Raw genomic sequence first — 25,414 nt, forward strand, 5'->3', positions numbered from 1 at the left:
CCTTTATGTGCCATACAATGATTGGATATAATGAATGTTGCTTTGTTAAATGCTGTTTGTGTATGGTCTAAAAAAACAGTTCATGTATTAAAATTTCATGCCCTAAACAGGAATCATATATCTGATTGTAGTAGCATATTCTGGTGATGAATTCATTTTTTGTTGTTGTAAACATGGGGATGCAACTTTAATAGCCTCTTACCAATTTACAATGGTAAACTTTCTATTGTATGAAACATTATATTATGCTCCTTGTGAAAAACAAAATAGCTTTTTCTTTCTTTTGGTTGAAGATATCATGAAAGGATAAAATAATTTGTTCAATTGCTCATCTTCATTTGTTTTTAAAAGAGAAAAAAATTAATTACATTTATAAGCTTACACTTGTAATTTATATCCTTGTATTTGATGAAGTTGACGATTTGAGACAGCTCTTACCAGAAAGTGTAGTAGACCATATATGTTGTTGCCTTGATTTGAATTTGTGTAATAGGATTCTAGTCATTTGAATGTAAATAATGATTTTACTTTATTATTACTAATGTTGAGAAAATGGTATTTAAGAAGAACATGGACTCATGTTTCTATCATTTTTCATGTTCAGATCTAAAGAAGTATATTAGGCAATCTGTTTCATTGTATCATAGGCAAAAGACAGTCATACAAATGACAGAGGGGTGAGAGAGAGATTTTGCTGCAAACACATTTTCATTTAAGTCTATATTTTTCTCAAACTCATATTCCTTTTTGTTAGTTTTGTGTATTGTGTTTCAATAAATTTGAAATATGTTATGGGCACAAATATTCTAATCAGTTCATATACGTATTGATGTTTTTGTAAATTTATATTTATCCCCTAATTTTCGTTTTGCCAAAGAGTACAAATCTCTGGTAACTCCTTAGTTTAGCTGTCAAGTAAGAAGTACATAAAGAATAAAGAAGTATATTTTCTCATTGAGTGTTTGAATAGTAAGTTGGAAGTAATAACAATAATTTTGAACAGTGACAATTACATGTATGTGAAATCTTGAAGATGAATAGATTTATTCTGTTTTTATTCAAACTCATAGACCTTCCATGACAAAGCCTCAATTTTTATATTGAAAATATCAAATTGTTTTTTAACACAATGAAAGGTAACATCAGCAGCTATAGTGTACATACATGTGATATTTAAACAATATTCATGAATTGGCATGATTTTGTCGCATTTTGACAATTTTCAAATTTGATTACATTTAAGGGTATCTTCAAAACTATTAAAGAGAGAAGAAAAAAAATCTCTTACCTTTTTTTTTAAATATACGTGTAGAACTATTCATGTAGAGTGCAATGAAAAATTGTGAAAAGAAATTCTTTCAAAAAAGATACCTCAGGATATTTTGTTTTAAATTTCCTTACATAGAAATCTCGTAATAAAATAAGATGTTTTGTACTTAATAGTGTAGCCTTTCATTTCTGAATTGTTATTGATTGCACAAATTTTGTGTTGAAATTCTTAGTTTAGAAGAATTAAGAAAAAAAAATTTGTTCTTTGATCTATTAAGATTGTATAAAAACATAAAACTGGACTGTCTGTAAAGAATTTGTTTCAACTGAGCTGGTAAAAAAATGTTCATGACCATCTACTTAAAAATGGAGGTACCAAAGTTTTCACTGTGTATAAAATTATTGTGAAGTTAGTATTTCCAGTTCACAGTCATTCTTAACTTGCATGACATTCCTTCATTGTTTGCGAATATGTTATAGCTCGCTAAATTTCAAATGGATTCCTTCAGAGTGGAAGATTGTATCATTCGTCCTGTATAGGCATTGAGCACAAAGATTGAAGTATTTCTACCTTAAAATTGTATTTTTTTTTTAATTCCTTGTCGTGAATGACAAATTATTGTGTTTGAGATGAAGATTCCAAAATCATTAGAATTAAATATAGAAAATATAAATTTGAATCTACATGTAAAACGTATTAATTACACTTTTTAAAAAGAAGAAATTGTAAATATTATGGAGAAAGCAACACTATTTCCTTTCAAAAACCCCGATTGTTTGAGAACAGCGCAGGTTTTGATTTTGATAAGAAACGAGAATATTATAATAATGTAATGCTTTGACTTGTAAAATATGTAATTTTACAAAGAATTTCATTATTTGTTGTTATTTTATTCCTCCCCCCCCCCCCTACTCAGAATAATGCCTTGCCCGAATGACTGTGTAATGAAAGTATAAATAATTGTTTTAATAATTGTACATTTTATTTTTCGGAAAGACAAATTTGTTTGACGGTATTAAAGATTCTGATGATATTCAGCCATTGATGTACATTTCCAATAGATATTCTATGAATAGTTTATATTGCACATAGTTTACATGTAGATGCAGCATTTAAAGGCAGTGATTTCAAGGGAGAATTCAAACCATGATTTGTTTGATAATGTATAATACATTTATATTCTTTACTTAAAGGACTTGCAGCTTTAGAAGAGAAGGGGGAAAAAAACCTTCCACTTTTTATGGGCTTATATAACAACAAAGATATATATTTATTGTCATGTCTTGAATTTTAAGTAGATAGGTACAATGTACAGCAACTTATTGTTTTAATATGTGCTATAAGTAATTTACTTTTTACAGTTGTAAAGTCAAACATTCTTTAACAAATGTTCAAACAATTCAAATACTTTTCATAACCAGCTCAAATTGTAAAATAGTGTTGTTAAGAGTTGCTAATGTGACAAACAAGTCCAATGAATTGTTTGAGTCGCTGATATGAGATGAAGAAATCTTGTTGACCAAATATTTTGATGTTATAGGTTACGTGCATTTTGTTTTTTGCAATTCAACAATTATGATATGGTTTGGTGTATAGTGTATGATTTGAGAGTAAATCTACTTTTTTACATGGAGTTAGTGTCGAGACTTAAAAAATAAAAAATCATGTTTTGAAATGTGGCGTTTTATTTCACTACTTCATTTAAATCATTTTATAATTATAGTCATCTGTACCATAGTTTTTATTTTTCTAAATTTATACCCTTCTTGTTAACAACTAGTCTTTGACTTTTAAATATAATAATTTGTATGGCAGATACACTTACGTTACAATAAAAATACATGTGTTGAAAACCTGAAATGTTTTGTGCTGTAAGAACTACTATTGGCCAAAATTTGTGACCAAGTAAGCATATTGATGTAGTAGTTTTTCAGGTATCATTTAAAACATAGACTTTAGATCGAGATGTGTATAAAAGCTGATGCATAAAAGCTAAATATTGAATTATGATTTTTTTATCTGTCCCATTACGCATTTTTTATGTGTGTATGCTGTTTTGTTTTACCATGTACAAGTATGTGTTTAACTGTTCAATAGTTGTAACAAGACACACAATAGTCTTTCAATTAAATGTCAAAATGTTGTTAGCAGTAAGAAGAAATCATGAACAGAATAATAATTGTCAAATAGTCAAGAGTTATGTACAGTAGTTATTTACATGGAAACATCATGGAAATTGTGTACTTTGCCTGTAAATATATTGTGCAGGGTTGGAAAAATATCTCTATTGTTGATGACTTTCAGAACACAGAAATAAATAAATATGAAATGCTTGATATGAAAACGGTGTTTGTGTTGGACTCTTCCTCCCTCTCAATCCTTCTCTCCTCTCCTCTCATATTCACCATCTACTACATTTGTAGCTACCTACCATTCTCCCTCCCTTTTCTCCTCTCTCCTCTCTCCCATTTCTCATCTCACACACTCCTGCTTCCCTTTTCTTCTCTCCCTCTCTTTCTCCTCCTCTGCTCTCTCTCCTCCTCCTATCTCTCTCTCCTCCTATCTCTCTTTCCTCCTCTCTCTCTTTCTCTCATCCTCTCTCTCTCTCTCCTCCTCTCTCTCTCTCTTTCCTCCTCTCTCTCTCTCTCTCCTCCTTTCTTCCTCTCTCTCTCTCTCTCTCTCTCTCTCTCTCCTTTCTCTCTCTCTCTCTCTCCTCTCTCTCCTCTCCTATCTCTCTCTCTCCTCCTCTCTCTCCTCTCTCTCTCCTCTCCTATCTCTCTCCTATCTCTCTCTCCTCTCTCTCTCTCCTCCTCTCTCTCTCTCTCCTATCTCTCTCTCCTCTCTCTCTCTCTCTCCTCCTCTCTCTCTCTCCTCCTCTCTCTCCTCTCTCTCTCCTCTCCTATCTCTCTCCTATCTCTCTCTCCTCCTCTTTCCTATCTCTCTCTCTCTCTCCTATTTCTTTCCTCTCTCTCCTCTCTCTCCTCCTCTCTCTCTCTCTCTCTCCACCCCCTCCCTTTCCTCCATCCTCAGCCTTCGTTGAACTTGATTCCATTGGCATCTATGAAAACCCCTAGATCAGAGATGAAGTCGGTTCAGTCAGTCATTGTCTCGTGTGTTCATCTAAACAGTTCATATTTGCTCTTTTTAATATCCAGATTTACACTATTCAATATAATTTTGTACATACATCTGATATACACATTTCATGACCTCTACCCTAAACATCACATAAAAACAAAAAATCAGATAAGGGGGTGAAATAGCAATACCTACAAGGGCTAATTAGCCCTGAAATCAAGTCAAAGAGGGGGCAAAGAGGCCCTACTACTGGCAGATAATATCTGGCAGATAATATATATATGTATAAAAGGAATAGATAGGGTGTGAGGTTTTCATTAAGCATGACCCTGTAAAAATAAGAGTAAAATAAATTCAAAGTTGTTTCATACGAATGGCAGATGCACCAACTTCCTTATCCTTCATGGCAAAATGGGTGCAATATTTCCACTGGAGCACAGGATTGGGTACAGGTTAAAAACGTGGCCCCATAACAATCTTGCTAGTGAGAACCAATATCTGTCTTGACAAACATATCATAGTATATATATTATAATATGGCAATCTCCTTAACAGACTTGAAAGATAAAATGCCCACAGTACATTGTGCAATGTTGAGCATTTTGATGCAATTTAAACTCTGGACAATATTTTTTCTACAGGATCAAAGTTGTTCTCCAGGTATAAAGATATATGTGTTCATACAGTGGTAGTTCACTAACGTACATGTTTGGTAAAATGATACCAATTTTTCAAGGGTTTCATACTATTAAACATGGAAAAATATCTTAAAGTCATCTAAATCAATCATTGATTAACAATAGCATGCAATAGAGTCGTACAGTTTCTGTACTCCCTGTGCAAAATCATAGTCACACACACATTTATATAAAACACAATTTTCTTACTATAAAACAATTCTTTCAAGTTGGTTTAAGGTTTTAAAAATAGCTATATATATGCGCTACTTGTACCAACAAGTTATAGGGTCATATTCGGTAGATGTACAGGCAGCTATATTTTTTTAAACCTTTTTTCTAGTACATGTTGCAAAGGATAATATAAATCATTGTATGTTAATATATTTTGTAAATGGCATCCCCTCCAATTCATAAAACAAATTCTGCTTTGGAACATGTTATTAGTAATCTAAAAACAGTCAAATATTTAAATACTTTTATCTTATCCTACAATCCACATGCCTTTAGAATGCCTGAATTGTAAAACAAATTGATGCTATCCATGGGGGCAGTGTATGAACCAATATAAATACATGTGCATGTATAATGCACACAACAATAAACAAAAATATTTTTATCATAAAACCCTACAAACATGTTTCTGGATGTATGCATGGTCCATCTTTCATTGAAAGTTACCTATATAAAATTCTTCTCTACAAGTAGTACTTAAGGTATATGTAAGTTTATTCTTTATTACATACATGTATTTAAATTCAGTTCCTCTAAATATTAATATCATACTTTTTAAATCGCATCAAACTAGATTTTCATACAGTACTTGTAAAAACACCCCAGCTATGCAATTTCGGACCCATATGGTCGGCTTTACTAGTAATTTTGTTTTTCCCCCATTTTTTGTATGCATGGCAAGTTCAGGTATCCATATTTTACAAAGAGTGGTTTTTAAATTTTCAATATATTGTATTTAATGAATATTTAATATGTGGCATATAGGTTATGCATGTATTCAAATACCCAGTATTCCATGTACGGTACTTTTCTGAAATAACACTATGAAAATGGAAAATATGAAAGCTAATATATGTTAAGGAAAAATACTTAAAGTACATACTCAAGAAAACAATAAAATAATTTCTTTATCTTTATATCTTAATCTTGCAATCTTGTCATAAATATTCCTCTAAAGTAGTGCAATGCCACATTGCTATTTTTTGTACAATAAATATTACTTTTTAACAAGCGTTTCTGAAGAAATGACAAGTGGTTACTCAAGGAGAAAAGTAAGCGTGTTATCTATCTACAAATTTGGCTCAATATATCTAAAATGGGAGATTTTATCACAACTCTTTTCTTCAAGCAGTTTTTTTAATCTTAACTGTCCATTTAGCAAGCAAGCGTTAGCACACGCAGTCCTAACTTACACAAATTCCTTGCATTCAATCATTTATACATTGTCATTCAATAAGTGCCTTCTTTTAAAAGTGCTGCTAAACAAAATTTGTCAAATGTTTACTTTCCACAAATTGCACAAAATAAATAACTAACATTAAATGCTAAAGTAAGACGAGCATAACATTTTCATTTACATGTACATATTCATTAATTTATTCTAAAAGACATGAATGATGTATTCTGAATGTAGCGAGATCGTTAATTTTTCAATTGAATCACAACATGACGTAGAGTATTGCATTGTCATAATGATCTAGGGTGGATGAAATAAATTAAAATAACTGTTTGTCAGTCAAGGAATTCATGTTATGAAAATCGATGCAACTACATTCGATTGACGAGCAAGGTCTAACGTCTTATACTAGCCCGTAAGTATCATTTTCAAATATCAATTTAGAAATTATAAAGCTAAAAAGCACTACTTAACTTATTTTGCAAGTGTGTTGCAAACTTCATTAAATGTCTCTAATATAATTGGCATGCACCATTAACTTAAAAATACACTACATGTAAATAAATTCATAGGTGATCAGAATTTTGAGACAATACTACAGAAAAAAGAAGAAGATAATTTCAATTTAAGCAGTACTTTATATTGCTAAATAGCTTTAAGATAAAATCTTTGGGGTTTAGACAAGTGCATTTCATCCACATCAAAATCAGATATCACCTGCAACATATCACAGTGGCATTGCAATATATGATACAGTAGACATTTACAATGGTATTCTATGCACAGTTTACTCAACTATTCAAAAATATCTTTCATCTGTCATGTACATTATTTAATCTCTCTACATTACACTCGCATAACCCTAGTTTGTACAATATACATGTATCTAGAATATAGATTTCCAACTGTTCATGAAAGATTTACATTTACTCCGAAAGAGTTAATGTGCGATTAGAAAAGCAATGTTCCAGGAAAATCTCATCAGTTGATCATATTAATTGAGCACTTATATATCAGTGTGTTAAAATGCACAAACCTTCAAGTTGGAAGGAGATAGGAGGTATAGTATGAGGCCCAAACTGAATCCCATGTATCCTACATGAGGCTGAATTGACCTCCACATGCGGTCCAATGTTAGGCATGTCACAAGCACAACAATATTTGACTTTCTACAAAATTTCCTAATCTGGTATCAGTCACACCTGACAGAAGTAGTAGTTTCAAGTTCTAGGGATATATGAGATTGAGAAAATCATTTTTGTTTGTGGTACCAAGCACTCTCTCAACGTATAACATACAGAGCTTGCCGTTAACAGGTGCCCAGGATACATTTAGGTCCTGACTCCCAAAGAATTTCAAAACTTTGATATGGACATACCCTAAAAAATTTGATCCAGATTGGTATGGAAAAAATTAGTAGGGAGCCCACGTAACATGCACCTCCATCTTGTTACATGCTGCTTCATTAAACGCTTGTATCTTTAGGAGCTCCCTGTTGTTGCGGTCTGGGACTGTGACACTGCTATGAACGGCACCGGTGACCCCTGAAGCACGCTGGGGTCCAGCAATATGGGGATGGTCCCTCCGATCTCTTTACCCGTCCCTGGGGGCATGAGGTGGGGGAGGGGTGGCTGAAGGATTATGTTGGATTGCACGGTGTCTGGGGTAGCGGGCGTGGTCTGTGGTGGTGGTGGTGGTGGTGGAGAGGGGCTGGAGGCCAGTGGTGGAGGCGTGGCATCGGTAGACTGGGTGGCTGGGGAGGGGGAGGGGGTCCCAGAGCGGGGAGATGGTTGCTGGGCAGTGGCTGGCATATCTGGATCTGAAATGTGAAGAGCAAAGACAAGGAATATCAAATCAGGACACATGTGTGTATGGTGTGTATTGGGGTTTACACACGTGTTTCAATCAGATATGATTATTTACGCCTGGGGATAGACCTTTAAACGTCACCATCCGAAAGACGTAACTCAGTTTTGAACCTGTGTCCTCGGCTGAATCAGTTTGTAACTTCCATTGTTAGCTGGATTACGGGCGCACGCCACAACGCCCGATACCTACATGTACATGTAGTCTGCATTAAGACTATGGGGTACCAGAAATTCAGATGCAATACTTAAAATGGCATGCAATGGCCAATGACAGCACATACAGAATAATAGTAGATACAATCCAACCCTGCCATGGGAGATTAAACCTCCCTGCAAGGTCACTGACAGGTGGTTATCTCATCAAGTCGTCTCTCAATTAACATAAGAAAAGGGGGATCATGAGGGACCAACATACACCAATTAGGCATTGTTTGCTATATACAGTGTGTCTCTAAAAAAAGTAAACCCAACTTCAACGGCAAATTTTCAGAAAACTATAAAATATTTACACATTATTTTTTATGGTTAGATAGTCCAATAAGTCCTCTGTCCAATGATACCACGTAGGTTATGTAACTCTCATGCATGACTGAGCATGATTCAACTTAGTGAATGGGTGTGAAATCATCACTGTGGCAAGTTAGAATTGCACTGGAAGTTCATCAATCAAATGACATAGGAAATGTCTGATTTCTTACAAGCATAGCTTAGGGATGTGTACCCTCGACATGACCGCCATTCCTTTCCATGCAAAGCTCGCAACGCCTCCTCATGTCCCTGACAGCACGCCTGATCATTCCCTGATCTTGTCGTAATCGGTTCACTTCACCTGTTATCTGTTGCCTCAGCTCCTGAATTGTGGCCGGTGGGGTTTGGAACACTTTTCCTTTAAGATACCCCCAAAGAAAGAAATCGCATGGTGTCAGATCTGGTGAACGTGCAGGCCACTCAACTGGGAAATGAAGAGCAATGATGCGATTGCCAAAGAGTTCAGTCAAACGATTCCTCACAGCAATAAGTCTGTGGGCTGGGGCCCCATCCTGAGCCCACCAGGCCCTGCGGAATGCTCCACGTCGTTGTCGGGGGAAGATCTGTTCCATCTCAGGCACAATAAAATTGTTCAGCATGTCAAGGTACGCCCTGCCATTGATGTTGCCTTCAAAAAAGTAAGGTCCCACCAATGAACCATTGCCACAAAGACCAATCCAGACACTCACTTTCTCCCTGCTCATGTTCTTATTAAAAGCATATCCCGGTGGATGATGGAGTTCAGCATACTCGTGCTCATTGTGGGTGTTTACCATTCCATCCATGGAAAACGTTGCTTCATCCCCGATGGTAAAAAACTGGAGGAACTGTCGATCTCGGTTGCACCGGTTCACAAACCATTGTGAAAATTGAAGTCGTCTGGGAAAATCAGCTGGTAGAAGTTGGTGCTGAACATGAACATGATATGGATGGAGATGCAAATCCAGTCTTGCTATTCTGTTAAAAGTTGCGCGTGGTATTCCAGTATCATTTCTCCTGGTGCTTATGCGTGGGTTGGCTTGGATAGCCTCTCTTACCACTTGGATGTTTTCAGCAGACCTCCCAGTTCGTCTGTGGCCAGAGTGTCCTTTATTCCTGTTCAAACTGGTTCCGTGATCAGCATACTTTCTCACATTGTACCAGATGGCTCTTTTTGTTGGAGGCTGCCTCTCGGGGAACTGCACCCGAAAAGCATCTTGAACTTCCACGAAACTTCTTGTTTCCTGGTATCGAGTTACCAGGAATACTCTCTGCTCAATTGTCAACTGTACCATGTTTGGAAAGCATGTGAAGTGTGCCTGTGTTAGGAACAACCTTTGCTGAAGTTGTTATGTAATCATAGGCCTAACATGTGACAAAGATTTAACTTCAAATAGGCCCTGAATGCATGACAATAGCAAGAAATAACTTGCCACAGTGATGATTTGACACCAGTTCACTAAGTTGAATCATGCTCAGTCATGCATGAGCGTCAGATAACCTAAGTGATATAATTGGACAGAGGACTGTAGAGGGCACAAGTAGCTGTAAGTAGTTCAGTGGGGCTTTAATAATGCAGCATTTAAAAATTCCCTCACATATATATTGTATGTGAGAGGGAACTATTTGTGGCTCCATGAATTGACCTTTGAATGCATACAGGTGTGTGTGTCCCAACTATCTCTGTAATTATGCTATGGTTATGTCTGGAGATTCTTACTGTCGGGGGCTGCTTGAGAAGGTCCATTCTGAATGGGACTCACGGCTCCATCTCTGGGGATGACATCTGGCTTCGGAACGTTGGCTTCAGACTTGGGCTTGGAAACGGGAGCTGAGCCAAGAAAAACAAAGTAAACAGAACGGTCTGAAATTTATAGATGGAACGAAATATGTGTTTGATAGTACAGTATACAAATGATGCACAGGTTTGAGTGCGTCGGTAGGAATTGTGTGCACAAGGTACTTTTTAATAATTTTAGACCAAATTTGAAGGTACCGCATGCACACAATTCCACCGACCCACTAATTAAACCTGTGCATCATCTGTTTTATAGAATGGGGCCCAAAAAATCATCAAAAATCTTTTTATTTTACAGATTTACTGGGTGCATGGCAAAATCATGCTTTCCGGTAATTACCGGACGCATGATTTTGCCATAGCCATGTATGCATTTATTACCGGAAAGCATGATTTCATGCATCTTGTCATGAAACCCCTACCCCTAGCCCATACTCTTACATGTGTTCGTCTATCAGACCAATTACAGGCCTTTCAGATCAGGTTCAACAATCAATAAATACCAGTACATTCTTGATGGGTGAAGACCTGATTCCTGAGGCCCGGAAAGAAGCAGTTGATCCTCATTCAAGTGTTCATCCATATTTGAAGGGAAGTGAAAGCCCAACTTACGATACTTGGACTCGAAACTAAGGTTATACAGTAGGCTTACGGTTGCACCATGTGAGAGAGGGGGGAGAATTGGGGAGTCCTGAAAAGGACTGTCTGTAATCTTTCTTTCTTGAGTGTGTGTGTGTATAGTCCTGAAAAGGACCGTTGGTAATCTTTCCTGAGCCTATAGTTCTAAAGAGAACTATAGTGCCGGTTGGAGAGGTGCAACATGGTGCAACCGTAAGCCTACTGTATATCTACATCGCCATGCAAACCGATACTTCTAAGCAGCATCTAAAACTAAGGTTACTGTCCATAAGGCTTAATCTTCTATCTACATGTATAACTATCAAGGGCCATTCTGGACAGGTTTAGCTAATGGTACTGACCAGTTTCTTGAGGGGTGAAGACCTGATTCCTGAGGCCCGGGAGGAAGCAATCGATCCTCTCCCAGGTGTTGATCCAGAGCTGATGGCTTTGGGAACCCGGCTCTGGATACCCAAACACTCCGGCAGTGTCCATGACAAGCAACATGTTCTTCAGAGATTCAGGGATAGCTTCAAACTGCAGGGAACAAAACAAATTCGGATAAACTGCATGAAGAACAGATTCCATGACCAGATGCCAACATGTATATCAAAGATTGCTTTACATCTCATAAACCATCTCGGCCTAATCTTTGCTCTTCTCGAGACCCATTTCTGCTTACTGTTCCCCAAGACAAGTAACAAACCTGGTTATTGCAAATTTACCGTTATCCAAAGAATGGAATAATATCCCCTCTTTTCTTTAAAACATACTTTTTCTTTTCCCTATTCATTATAAACATTGTGTTTGTACCTATTTTGATGAAATTCAGTTGTATATTATGTATGATTATTTTGTGTAAACTCTGTGAAATAGTTTACTATGGAGAGCATACTAAATACTAGATATTACTATCATTAAGACCAAATATACTCACAAAATTCTGCAGTCAAGGTCTACAAAATACCAACTCTACCAAATAGATTGACAATTACATTTCTATGTCACAAGAATCTACCTTGAGCATATAAGACTTTGTTTGTAATGTCTCTTATAGAGAATTAATTTAAAACAGACTCAGACTAAATGTAACACTTGACATAAATCCTGTCCTGAAAGGAGATTTTATGAAAGAATGCAGTAATTGACTTACCAAGAGGTCACTCTTGTCCGAGTGCATGTACTTGTCCATAAAGTCCAGTATAGTCAGCCAGAGAGCAGTGAAGGTGGACAGGGAGAGCAGTGGTGTCAGGTGCTGAAGAAACACCTATATTGAATCAAGCAAAGGAATGAATAATCCTAGCTAAATACTCCTAATTGTCTTGAAATATGTCATTAAAATACAAATAAAAGCAATAAATCTGTGTAATATTTCATTACAGACTGAGACCCTAAGATTGCCAAATTGCATTAAGTATACAGTGTACATTCCTACACATTGTATGTGTGAATGCAATCCATTGTTGTGTGTTCAACAAGTCAAAGTAAGCACACAAAGAGTTAAAATAATGAAAAATGAGAATCAACCACAATACAGAAATGAGAATCAACCACGATACAGAAATGAGATAATTTTTTTTGTTTTGTGTTGTTGTTGGAAATACCAATGAATATTCTTCTGATGTTATAGGGGGTGTAGCATGACGAGACTCTGTGTTTTTCGGGTGGCCAATCGAGTATAATAAGACTACAGATGACGTGACCGCAGTATTCACGCGCGTGCAACATACGCGAAACTGAAGCGCGAGGAGAACTTCGATCTGTTTCGCGAACGCTAGTGCACTGACCTTTATAATCAAGTCCTTTCGTTTATGTGCAGTTGTCCAAAAGAAGTCGTAGATGACGTTAACCAGTATTTGCCATGCTACACCCCCTTTAAAAAAATTTGTTAACTTACCTTGCACAGCAGAGTAGCAGCTCTCATCCTCGTCTCCTCCATCCCGACGGGATCGTGCGTATCCTCCAGCAGAAGAGTGAGGAGAGGGAACAGAACCTTGTTGAAGCACGACTCCCACTCCACCGCCGACAGGGTCTGGAGGTCATGGACCAACAGCGCCCTCTGGAGGTACGTCAGGGCCTGCATGCGCACCTGGCGTCTGGTGTCGCAGCACAGCCTGGCAATGCCTGCAAGAGAGTGGAATAAGGAAATTTAGGGATTGAATCATTTTTTCCCTTTTTGTTAATTGAAAGATAAGATTATCTTAAGTAACTTTTTTTAATCTTGTGGTACCACACAGCATAGCAATGATTCAAAAATAAACATAAGTATGTACAAGCAAATATCAGAGATATATCAGGACATCTTTAACTAAGGATAGATTAGAGCACATCTCATATTTTTACAATTTGTGATATTTTTATATCATAAAAAGGGGTTAAATAGAAACAACAGTTTTGTGTCCTTCTGTTCAACATGGATAAAGAGAGTGGGGAAATATTTGGCATTAAATTCTAACATCATTATTATCAATAAATGGCTAGCACAAGAAACAACAGGGGACAAAAAAAGACTAAAAGTAGTCACCTGAAGAAAATTCACAACTGATAATCATGGTCAAATTATATATGGACGGAAAGATATTCTCTTGAAAAATACCAACAATTTGCTGAAAAATCATATAGATATCATGGTAAGGCTTAAAATGCAATTTTGTGGCTAGCTGTGTCTCGCATGTGACGTCACAAATCTTGACGCTCTACGGAGGACCGGTGAAGGCAGAAAATTTGGATCTCAAAATTAACATTTTTGAGAGACGATTACTGCGGGCCCCAAACATATTTTAAAGAGGGAAGTTGTTATATTTGATCAGTAAGGCTTCCCCTTCGCAATGATATGGATTTTGCAATTCAAAACACTTTTGATTCCTCGGGTGACTCCTTTAACAGAATATCAACAAGATAGAAGAAAGTAGAGAAATACCTTGTAAGAGTGGACACCAGCACTTAACCCACAATGCACTAGCTCCAGCATCGATGGTGACCTGCTGGCCCTCTCGCTCCTCCTCTTCAGCCCACGAACTGAAGATGGATGCTGCTCTCGTGTGCAGGGTATGCATCAGATCAAGGAGCTGCGAAGAAAGAGTAAAGGAAACAAAACAATCAATTAATGCACACCATCTCCATTTCCCCCAAAATTGTACAGGTTATAACTTGTGTTCTCTCTCTCTCTCTCTCTCTCTCTCTCTCTCTCTCTCTCTCTCTAAGTGCCATATCAATTGACTTTGGCGATCATGCTGTTGCACAACCCTCGGCTCCTAGCCTTCTCTAATAGAACCACTTCCAGTTCTTTCACTCCTCTCTCTTCTAACAATTTCAGCAGACTGTCCATCCAAAGTATCCTCCCTCTTCCCCTACTCCTACTTGTGTTACATGTAAGATTGGAAGGGATTATTCACTACTTGACAGACTTCTGTGAGGAGGTAAGAGGACCTTGATTCGAAGAAAAGGTGATAGGGAAAGGGAGGTTTTCCTTTCTTTTATTCGTCTGTAGCAATGGTGAATAAGGGGGCACAAATGAGCGGGGAAAAGGGAATCAAGAAATGGAGAAGATGTTGGAGGGGGCAGGGGCATATTGGCATGTTGCCTTCATCTCCCCTTTCCACCTCTTTCCTCATTTCTTACTCTATTGGGTATCCAATAAGGGGGGGGGGGAGAGGGAGTACATGTAGGTGCAAAAGAACAAGGCAATCACGTGAGAGGAAGATGTGGGAGGGGGTCACATAAACTTGTTGCATCCCCTCTCCCTTTCTATTCTTTTTTGCCATCCCATGGGAAGAAATAGGGGCATGTGCCCATTTTGCTACACCACTATTTTTTTTCAAACTCGCTACTAACCTGCCTAGACAGAGCTTGAATAAGGTTGACGGTAGGGATTCAGTCAGTGCAACAGATATGAGTAGTGGTGGTTGTTTTACCTGACTGCTAAGAAAGCATAAATGCTTGCTAGTAAGCTACCAGAGGACCAACGGCTTAAGGTCCTCTTAGAGAGACCTGGCAATGAGGATAAATGCCTTACCAAAGGGCACTAGCACATCGCGCATGTTTCATAAAACACTTTCTTCCATTCGATGGGAAGAGGGGGACATGTTCCCCCTCCTTCGCTGCGCCACTGCACCTGCACCATTGTTACTCACCTGTATGGACAGTGCTTGGTAGCCGCCTGGTGGACCATCATCCTCACCCTCATCTCCTTCACCACCCATCATCTGAGACATCTTGTCCGGCACCGACCTCGTCTTGGACATGTCGCGACCTTTGACCCTGGCACTGCCCTTGTGGCTCTTGCCGGACTTCCGCTCTTTAGGGTGCTTTCGATGCTCATGCCTCAGTTTTCCTGTGAGATGAAATTAGAGACAATCATTTCTTGTTTATTCTGGTTAAAAAATTGCTCTTTCTAATAAAAATGAACAGTTCATGCAATATATAAAATCACAATATCACTACTAAATTCTCCCTTTTCACATTGACATACCAGTCCGTTTGGCAATTTATCAAATATTTGCTTCACTTCGATCTTGAATGACAGCATTTAAGGTTTTAAACCATAATAGCCCACACTGCTTTACAGTGGTGCTCCTACATGCCTCATACTGGTATATCCGATGAACCAATGTTATCACGGCATTAGCCTGTATACCATTACCATATCTTGCCCTTTGGTAAAAACATTGATCAGGGGGGTGTTTCACAAAGATCCTAAGTCCAACTTAACTCTAAGTTGGACTTAAGAATTATGGAGAGCCATTTGTAGCCTTAAAATACATCATATTCAAAAGCGAAGATTCAAGTATTTCAGACTTTTAATAAATTCCACATCAAGAACATGAAATCTCCTTGATGATAGAAAATATGAATGATTTGAATCAACATTTTATGCCTTTTGAATTAAATTTTACAAAATATTTTCATAGATGATAACGGCTTTCCATAATTGTTAAGTCCAACTTAGGATCTTTGTGAAACACCCCCCTGTAATTACACTGTCCCTCTGATAGAACTTACAAACAACACACAGGGTTCTTACAGAAAATTGAGAACCAATTTCCATGACTCTTAATGACTTTCCATAACCCACTTTTGCCTTTTTCCATGAATATATTGCTCTCGCTAAGACAATATCAGACTCGTCTTTGCCTCGTCCAATATTGTCATAGCTCGAGCAATATATTCTTGTATCACAATCAAAGCCAATCAATATTATGTAGATATCAACAAAACATCAGCAAAAATTCAGCAACGTTACAATCATTTTCAGAATGTTATTATGTTTGTGACGATGTACATTTGCTATTATTGTATTATGTATTTCTACTTGTATTATGTACATGTACAATGACTGTAAAACCAGCGAAAAAAGAATTTCCTGAAAGGGCCAATGAATGGCAATTCAATTCAATTCTATTTAATTCAACGCTCAGCTGTAACCTCACCCCCGTTCACTGTGGCCTCCACAAACATCCTGATGGCATGGACGCAGGACTCAAAGTTGGCCGGAGTGACGTGGGCGGCGTCCCTGACCAGGAACGCAAGGGATTCGCAGCACTTGGTCAGGGACTTGGTGTCGTGATGGCAGATGTCCATCTCCAGGGCAATCTGGAACTGGTTGACCAGTGGCCTGCTTGACTCCTCACTAGAATTCTTTACCTAGACAAAGTAAGAAGACATTGAATTTTCTTTAGAATTTTCAAGCCTGTCTATAGTGACCACCCAAGGGAAACACAAAGAGTGGTCTCTGTAGACAGGTGGTCTTTGTAGACAGGTTACTTTAGTACATGTTTCAATGAGAAACTATTTTCAAGGGAAACAAAAAATGTGGTCTTTGTAGACAGGTGGTCACTAAAGCAGGTTTGACTGTATACCTTTAAGTTTTATTAATTAATTGATAAAATAGCAGAATGTTGCTGAAGTGGAGCGTCATGTTTTAATGCGTTTACCTTGGAGCAAAAATGACCAACTTATACCAATTATCACTGTACAGTGTAAATTTGATGACATTCACTTGTTTTGTGAGATAAGGGACTCTTAGCCTTTATTTCACTCTACTTTGTACCCAGGTGTAAATGGAAAACTGATAATTAATTGCAGGGCAATCAGTAAGGACAGCATTCTTGCTGATGAAGCTTCCCTGGGTAAACAAAATTCTTATATCATTATTATCACAACATACCTGCCTGCCAACTCCAATAAAAGCAGTCTACAAGACTTGATAAGAAACCTTGCCCTGATAACAGAATCAGTTTGAGCCGAGCTTAAGCCTGTCTGCACTCGTTTGGCCAGGAGGGATTAGACCTCCCTGCGTGGTCACTGGCAGGAGGTTATCTCATCAAAAAAGCTCTCAATTAACATAAGAAAAAGGGGACCATGGGGGATCAATGGGTACCGCTTAGGCATTGTTTGCCAAATAGAGGACGCAAGTAGCTTCAAGTAGTGCAGTCCCGCTCTAAGGTACTACAGCAGAATATGACATGCACTGCAAAAGTCAACTAAGCAGCTGTCACAAGAAAAAGAAAAAATAGTCAACTTACAACGAGCCAGCTGCTGGTGGTGCTTCCCTCGGACTCACTGCCACTCCGTCTAGACTTCCGATAGAGCTCACTGTCCGAGGTGTACCCATGGTCAGAGGCAAGGGTCTCCCGGCTGGCCGATAGCTCACTGTCGGACTGGGCATCTACACAGGAAGATTCAGGAACATATTAATATAGTCAGTATTATACATATTCTTAATAATAATAATAATAAAGAGCTCCTGATATGCTTAGATTTACAGTTAATTGAAAAGATATGCTTTCAGTTTTGATTTAAAGATATTCACAGATGTTGATTTCCTGACTTCCAATGGTAAGTTATTCCAGAGTTTTGGGGCTGCACAAGCAAAATTAATGCTCGATCACCTAGCATTATTTTTGTTCTTGATAGATGGGATCTGCGGCAACAAAGTATCTTGGGAACTGCGCAAGTTGCGATTGTGTTGATTAAGCTTGAAATTCAACAGTTCTTTGATATAAGTGGGAGCTTGACCAAGAAGTGCTAAGATAAATTTGAGTTCTGAGAAAGGGTGAAAATATGTTTTGTGGACCTTTCATTCTTTTTATGTTTATGTATTTGCCATGATACAGATCAGCTTGACCTGACTGTATCATAGAAAAGAAATTTTCCTTGAAAAGGACGGCTCTACAGTAGTGCTTAGAACATCGACCCTACCTGGTTCGCCTAGTGACCTCTGATCAATCTCTCCTGACCCGCTATCCTCCATGGGATTGGTCTGCTGCACCAAGGGGCGCAGCGCTGCACCCGCACCAACACACTCCAGCAGAGAGAACAGGGTGAACCAGTCCTGAGAGGAGTGGATGTTTGCAGCGTTGGTCCTCAGCAGGTCAAAGAGACCGAACGCAATCTGACGACAGTTAGCAAAGATGACGGTTTGCTTCATCATGAGCAGCATGCGTAGGGAGGTCAGTACCTGATTTTTAAAAAAGAGAGGAAGTTGTCACTGAAAAGGTTTTGCATTATGTTGTCACAATTATTCTCCTGTCACACTTCTAAACTAAGTCCAAAATAACTGATAACCAACAAATCTGTGCCATTTATATCTACTTTACTCACCTATCCAAAGAACTCAACTAAACTCAACTAAATGAGCTACATGTCCATTGTATACTCAACTCTACTGAACTCAACTTAATTCAACTTGACTCAACTGAACTCAATTTGACTCAACTCAATTCTTTAAAACTGGAGTCAACTTGATTCAAATCAATTCGACTGAGGTCATTTTGACTCAAATCAATTCTAATGAACTCAACTTGACTCAAATGAACACAAATGAACTCAACTCAAGTCAACTCCATTCCGTTCAACTCACCTGCCCTGAGAACTCCTCCCTCCTAAGGAGTCGTATTGCTAGTCGCAGCAGACCAACGATGGCGCGCTCCACCAGGTAGCTGGGGGTGGAGATGGTCACCACCAGGGTGTAGAAATGATCCCTTACAGCGGTCCAGAAAGCACTCACTCGATCTCTGTTCAAGGAAACAAAAAAAGAGCCAAGGGAGAAAATGAACATTGGATTCAATAATAACACCTGAAGTTACTTAGTATACAGAATTGAAAATTTAGTGCCCTTCCTACAGTACCTAGAATTGGAAAGGTGTAACTGATCACATAATTTTCATACTTCCTAGAAATCCATATGACGAGTGCAAGAAATATTTCAGGAGTTAATATGTAATAAGAAATATATTTTGCAATGATACCATGCACAATATTCATTTTTTATATCAGTACTTGAAATTCACTACATTAAATTTGAAAGGAATAGAAACAAATAAGATATTTAGATCCTGGTCCATTTTCACTGCATTTTGACTTAACATTCCACTTAATTTTTATTCTGAATATTAGTTCCAAGTCTTACAAGCTTTAATGTGAATATATTGTACCTGTCGACATGGTTTCTATAAAAATCTGTCCAGAGCCAGAGAGGCATTTAACACATAATATTATACAGAGGTAAATATTTGTTGCCTCCAAAAAGAAGGCATGTAAAAACAGGCTTATTCATAAATGCCAGTTGGGTTTTATGTTTTACCCCATTAGCCAGAAGAGAGTCTACAGCAAGATAGAGCACCGAATACTCTGAACAATGTAAAGTTTTTGTTTTTTCAGGCAAAAAAACAAACAAACAGACGATGAGGTGCCAGGGTCTGAAAGCTGGCAACACTGTTGGTCCTCACCTGTTTTCTAGGATGACCCTTAGGAGCAGCTCCAGATTGAAGATGGCCGCCTCCTCGTCAAAGACCAGGCCTAGGGCGTCGACGGCCTCTGGACCCTGAGAAGCACAGACCAGGGCCTTGACCAGCTCCTGGAGCGATTCCAGACGAAGGAACTTGCTCTCCGTTATCAGGTGCTCCGGGTGGCAATCCTAAAAAAAATCATAAAAATACAGTGATTAATAGGCGATCCTTTAAATGCTATGGCAAAATTTGCATCAGGCTCTGTTGCATTAAAGATAAAGGGTTAGGATGAAGGAATTTGCTCTTGTTCATCAGGTAATCCGGACGGCAATCCTATGAGAATACACAATATTCAGTAATAAGAAGCAAAGAAGCCTCATTAAATATGAATGCATGAGAAATAATCATTGGACCAATTCTATTCAATGAGTGCTCTAAATATAGATCCTTTTTGCAAAAGAATAAAAGGACTCATGACATAAAAACTACATCAGTAAATTCAGTCATATGTGCAGTGGGAGGTATTTTAGAAACTCTCTCATCCTACAAAGGGCCCAGGCCCTGTCTTACAAAGAGTTACGATCAATCCAAATCAATGGTAAGTTTGCAGTCTCCTATCTCTTATGTACATAGTTACGATTTATATCAATCACAAATAAGTTGCGATTGACATCAACTCCTTGTTAGACGAGGCCCAGTGGTCTTAAAAATTATCTGAGAAAAATGAAACACCATAGTGTTTTGAATATAAAACACCGGCATGGAACCCCAAACAAACAAGACAAAAACAATTGCTAATGAGTCTTCTTACATACCGTAGTAGATTGATTGATCGGTGCCTTACCTCAACACAGTTACTGGCTTCTTCTATTGCTTCTTGGTCTTCAGGGGTGGGACCCTTGGGGGCGGACGAATCAGGAGAGAAGTAGGAGTAGAAGGAACCCAAGAGAGACATATCAGACCTAAACAAAACAAATGAAACTAGATGGAATTCGACTGCGCGCAGTCGAAAATGATGCCTCCGTCATAGAGCAATTTTACAAACCAAAACAGAAGAAATTTTTCAAATTCAAGTTCAATTGTAATCCATTAACAGGTTCTCAGAATATCGTGATTACAAACAATTTCTCATATACATATATGACCCTTTGAACTTTGACCTCATGATCCTAATATCTACTCAGCTCATTGGCTCTGCAAGATATCCAGAGTTAAATAGTAATCCATCTGTCAGTTCTAATGAGAATGCGTTCACAAGCTATTTTTGCATACATAATGAGCCCATGACCTTGGACCTTATGAACCAAGAATCTACACAGTTCATTGGCTCTGCAAGATACATAAATGATCTAAGTTTGGCAGGAATCCATCAATCTGTTCTAATGATAACGCGATCACAAGCTGTTTTTGCATACATAATGGGCGCTGTGACCTTTGACCTCGTTACCCAAAATCTAATAAGTTCATCGGCTCTGCAAGTAACATACATGACCTAAGTTTGGCAGGAATCCATCAATCGGTTCTTGAGATAACGCAATCACAAGCTGTTTTTGCATACATAATGAGCCCTGTGACCTTTGACCTTTGACCTCGTGACCCCAAAATCTAATCAGTTCATTGGCTCTGCAAGATACATACATGACCAAAGTTTGGCAGGAATCCATCTATCGGTTCTTCAGATAACGCGATCACGAGCCGTTTTGCATACATAATGAGCCCTGTGACCTTTGACCTTTGACCTCGTGACCCCAAAATCTAATCAGTTCATCGACTCTACAAGATACATACATGACCAAAGTTTGGCAGGAATCCATCTATCGGTTCTTCAGATAACGCGATCACGAGCTGTTTTTGCATACATAATGAGCCCTGTGACCTTTGACCTTTGACCTCGTGACCCCAAAATCTAATCAGTTCATCGACTTTGCTAGATACATATATGACCAAAGTTTGGTAGGAATCCATTGATCCGTTCTTCAGATAACGTGATCACGAGAACGGGACGTACGTACAGACGTACGTACAGACGTACGGACGGACGGACGGACGGACGGACGGACGGACAACCCGAAAACATAATGCCTCCGGCTACTTCGTAACGGAGGCATAAAAAGAGCAACACTGTTAAGATTACTGTACTTCAATGCCGCACAAGCCAGAACCAACAATGATAAACTTGCTCGGAGGATCTAGATCGATTGATATCAGGGCTTTGGGTATAGTATTTTTTATCAACAGTTGTTAGTGAGCGCCTCTAAACAGAGACCGAAGAGCATCATAAGTCGTAGTACGAGGGAGGCTACGCAATGCAGTCTGTGTGAGATTGCCGATATCATCGCATGCAGTAGCTTCATGAAACTGGACAGATAAGCTAAAGTTAAGTCCTTACAAATGCATTGTTAAGATTATAATTACAGGAAGAATAGATCTACCCTATTCAGATCTTAGATCTCTACATCAGTTTTGTCAATTTGACAATGGTAAATAAAGAAAAACTGGAGACAAAGTTTGGCTAGGTTGTGGCCGAAATGGCCAATCTTGTTTTGGCAGCTTGTCACACTATCTGGTTTGGGGAGGTTGACAAATGTCAGTTTTCCTAAAGAATTTCCCATACCAGATGGTTATTTCTATCGAGGGCAACAGTAACTTACTTGACAGTAGGCATCTCTTCCCTGATGAGCGATATCCTTCCAGAGGGATCCACAAAATCCATCACCTCCACCATCTCGCTCGGCAGGAGTTTGGCACGGAACAGCTGGAGCATGCAGTCTAGGAGGTTCTTCCAGCCCTCAGCCAGGATGTCCCCATGACGATGCGCAAGGCTGAACACGGTCTTGGCCGCGACCTGGGCTTTCATGTTAGACCCAAATGCAATGGCTGTCGCCTCGGGTGTCTACGAAGTAGGAAAACAAAACATAGATCAACATCACATGTATATGGCACTACACATTTCTTGAGCACTAAGCAACGATTTAGCCATGACAATGGGCTATAGATGCAATGGCTGTGGACTCCAGTGTCTATGAAATAGGAAAACAAAACATAGATCAATATTATATGGAACACATTTCTTGAGCACTAAGCAACGAGTTAGCAATGACGATGGGCTATAGATGCAATGGCTGTGGACTCCGGTGTCTATGAAGTAGGAAAACAAAACATAGATCAACATTATATGGGACAACACATTTCTTGAGCACTAAGCAACGATTTAGCCATGACGATGGGTATAGTATAGATGATGTCTTGGCTGCAACGACTTTTCCTACCTCTCCGCCAAAGATGTTGCCAGGATAATGCGCTAGATTGAACCTGGGCTTTTCTGTCAGTCGCGAAAGGCACTGGCTATCAACATGTCTATGGACCGGGTTCATGCAATAGGAATTTTTACCTTAATTTTGTTTAATTAGCCTTAACACATTTGTTAATGTAATACCCACTCTTCCTTTTCTCTTTACTAAGTATAATTATCTGCGGCCATTGGAGCCCAGCCTTTGAAAGGCCAATGGCCTCTGCTGGCTCCTCCATATTCTTTGTATTGTTTATAGATTTTCTTATATGTATTATATATTGTTGAATGTATTTTTTACGAGAATTAGAAACAAAACGAATGAATGAATGAATGAATAGGTCAGGCAGGCTTTTCCTATCTATTTTCATATCCTCATAATGAATATGAGGTTAAAAAAATGAATGTGCCAGACTGAGAGAAAAGACCATTTCTTACCTCTAGTGAGTTCAGAAGTGTAGTAAACTTGCAGAGGGATATGACTAAGTTATCAAAGACATCGGTTAGGCCGTAGTGGGCGGAAATCATTGCACATTTTCTGCAGAGGAGAATACAAAAGCAAAATGGATTAGCAGAAACACATTACTATGCTCAGTTAGAAAAAATAAAGAATAACGAAAAAATAATTTACCAATCTTCTATAGATATATTGTTAGCTGGTTCGTTTCTGAAAACTGGATACATTGATTAATGCTTAGTATATCTGTAAAGCACTTAGAGACGTCCGAGATGTATTAAGTGCTATATAAAAGCTGAATATTATTATTATTATTAGACATTCTGGCTTTTCATATAGTAAAAATAAAATCCATGTGTCCAATTAAAGTGATTTGGTGATTCTTTTACAAAGGTGAATTTCTTTAAAAATTTGAATTTTACCTGAATCCAGCAAGAGCCTTCTGTGTAATGGAGTCATCCATGCTCTTATCAAAGACAAAGGAGAGCGCTGCAACGGTCGGACCCCAGGCAAGGAGGAACAGGTCCTTGTCCAGATGACCGTCGTCTATGTGGAGGAACTCACTGCCCGGCTTCTGACCACGCTTGAGGAGGACCTTCCAGAGATAGTTCTCTTTGACCTGACCGCTCTGTTCGGCAGGCATGACAATCTCTTCATTTCTAAGTACGGACAAAGAGAAAGAGAGGCAGGATTTGTAAAGGGAGTTTAGGAAGTTTTCATTGTGCAATCTAACATTTTGTATGACATGATGCAAAATCACTTCAATAATTAAATCGTGGTATGCATTACATGAGGTAGAGATGTCGTGGTCGAGTGGATATATCATCAGACTGTGGATCACTAGGTGCGCGGTTCGAGTCCCGCCGCGGCACTAATGTCCTCTGGCAAGACATTAATCTACATTTGCCACACACGACCCAGGTGAGGTAAATGGGTACCTGGCAGCTAGGTTAAAGCCGGGGTAATAATTTCTAAATTTGGAAGCACATAGAATTGTTTAAATGTGATATGCGCTATACAAGAACCGAATATTATTATTATTATTATGACTGAACTTTCCAACGTCTTTCCAAACATATCACACATAAAAATGGTAGAACTGTTAAAGGGATTTCAGAAAAATGGAATGAAGAAGTTGTTTCAGGGACTTATGAAATTACATGATGCAAAATCACTTTAATAAAATGGGGTCATGGGCTGCATGACTGAATTTTCTAATGTTTTTCCAAACATATCACAGGTAGAACAGATTGAAGCATATTATTCTAGACATTCACACCTAAGTATTTTTACCTTCAAATGCAAAAATGTAAATCAATGTACCATGAAAAATAAACTTGTGTCATTACTCACAAAATTAAGCTCAGTATTGCAACATGAAATGTAAATAACATTAAAAGTTATAAGAATGTATCTTGACTGTGAGAAACAACTTTTTTTTGTTTTTTATTTCACACAGCTACTAATATTTTGAAGCACCTATGGCCTCTAACTTACTTGATTGCATTATATATCTCGCCTAACATATCTTGATCAAAATCATTCCCTCCGTTCACTTTGGATACATTCTTCTTGAAATTCTGAAAAGAGAAAAAGAAAACATAAGTTTGACACCACTTGAAGTATTGAGGCATGTATGACATGATAATACCAAAGGAGATGATGATACTGTAATGCTGTATTGACAAGAGTATAAAGTTTTGAAATAAAGG

The 25,414-nt window shown here is 38.2% G+C and overlaps 1 protein-coding gene across 2 annotated transcripts in view; it reads right to left on the minus strand.

Moving 5' to 3' along the window:
- Positions 1-4,376: 4,376 nt before the first annotated feature.
- Positions 4,377-25,414, minus strand: part of LOC755271 (Golgi-specific brefeldin A-resistance guanine nucleotide exchange factor 1) — a 54,417-nt gene continuing 33,379 nt past the window's right edge. For both annotated transcript variants that reach the window (XM_030979480.1, XM_030979481.1), the window contains 17 exons: positions 25,200-25,282; positions 24,125-24,361; positions 23,684-23,783; positions 22,608-22,849; positions 20,801-20,918; positions 19,957-20,144; positions 19,089-19,242; positions 18,428-18,686; positions 17,752-17,894; positions 16,657-16,870; positions 15,361-15,560; positions 14,148-14,295; positions 13,125-13,351; positions 12,381-12,494; positions 11,590-11,764; positions 10,532-10,642; positions 4,377-8,255 (listed from right to left, as the gene is read on the minus strand). In XM_030979480.1, the coding sequence (XP_030835340.1) occupies positions 7,918-8,255; positions 10,532-10,642; positions 11,590-11,764; positions 12,381-12,494; positions 13,125-13,351; positions 14,148-14,295; positions 15,361-15,560; positions 16,657-16,870; positions 17,752-17,894; positions 18,428-18,686; positions 19,089-19,242; positions 19,957-20,144; positions 20,801-20,918; positions 22,608-22,849; positions 23,684-23,783; positions 24,125-24,361; positions 25,200-25,282 (3,051 nt within the window). In that variant the 3' untranslated portion in view covers positions 4,377-7,917. The remainder of the gene's footprint in view (positions 8,256-10,531; positions 10,643-11,589; positions 11,765-12,380; positions 12,495-13,124; positions 13,352-14,147; positions 14,296-15,360; positions 15,561-16,656; positions 16,871-17,751; positions 17,895-18,427; positions 18,687-19,088; positions 19,243-19,956; positions 20,145-20,800; positions 20,919-22,607; positions 22,850-23,683; positions 23,784-24,124; positions 24,362-25,199; positions 25,283-25,414) is intronic.

The sequence above is a fragment of the Strongylocentrotus purpuratus genome, unplaced genomic scaffold (assembly GCF_000002235.5).
Source record: "Strongylocentrotus purpuratus isolate Spur 01 unplaced genomic scaffold, Spur_5.0 spur5_scaffold_10, whole genome shotgun sequence".
Lineage (NCBI taxonomy): Eukaryota > Metazoa > Echinodermata > Echinoidea > Camarodonta > Strongylocentrotidae > Strongylocentrotus > Strongylocentrotus purpuratus.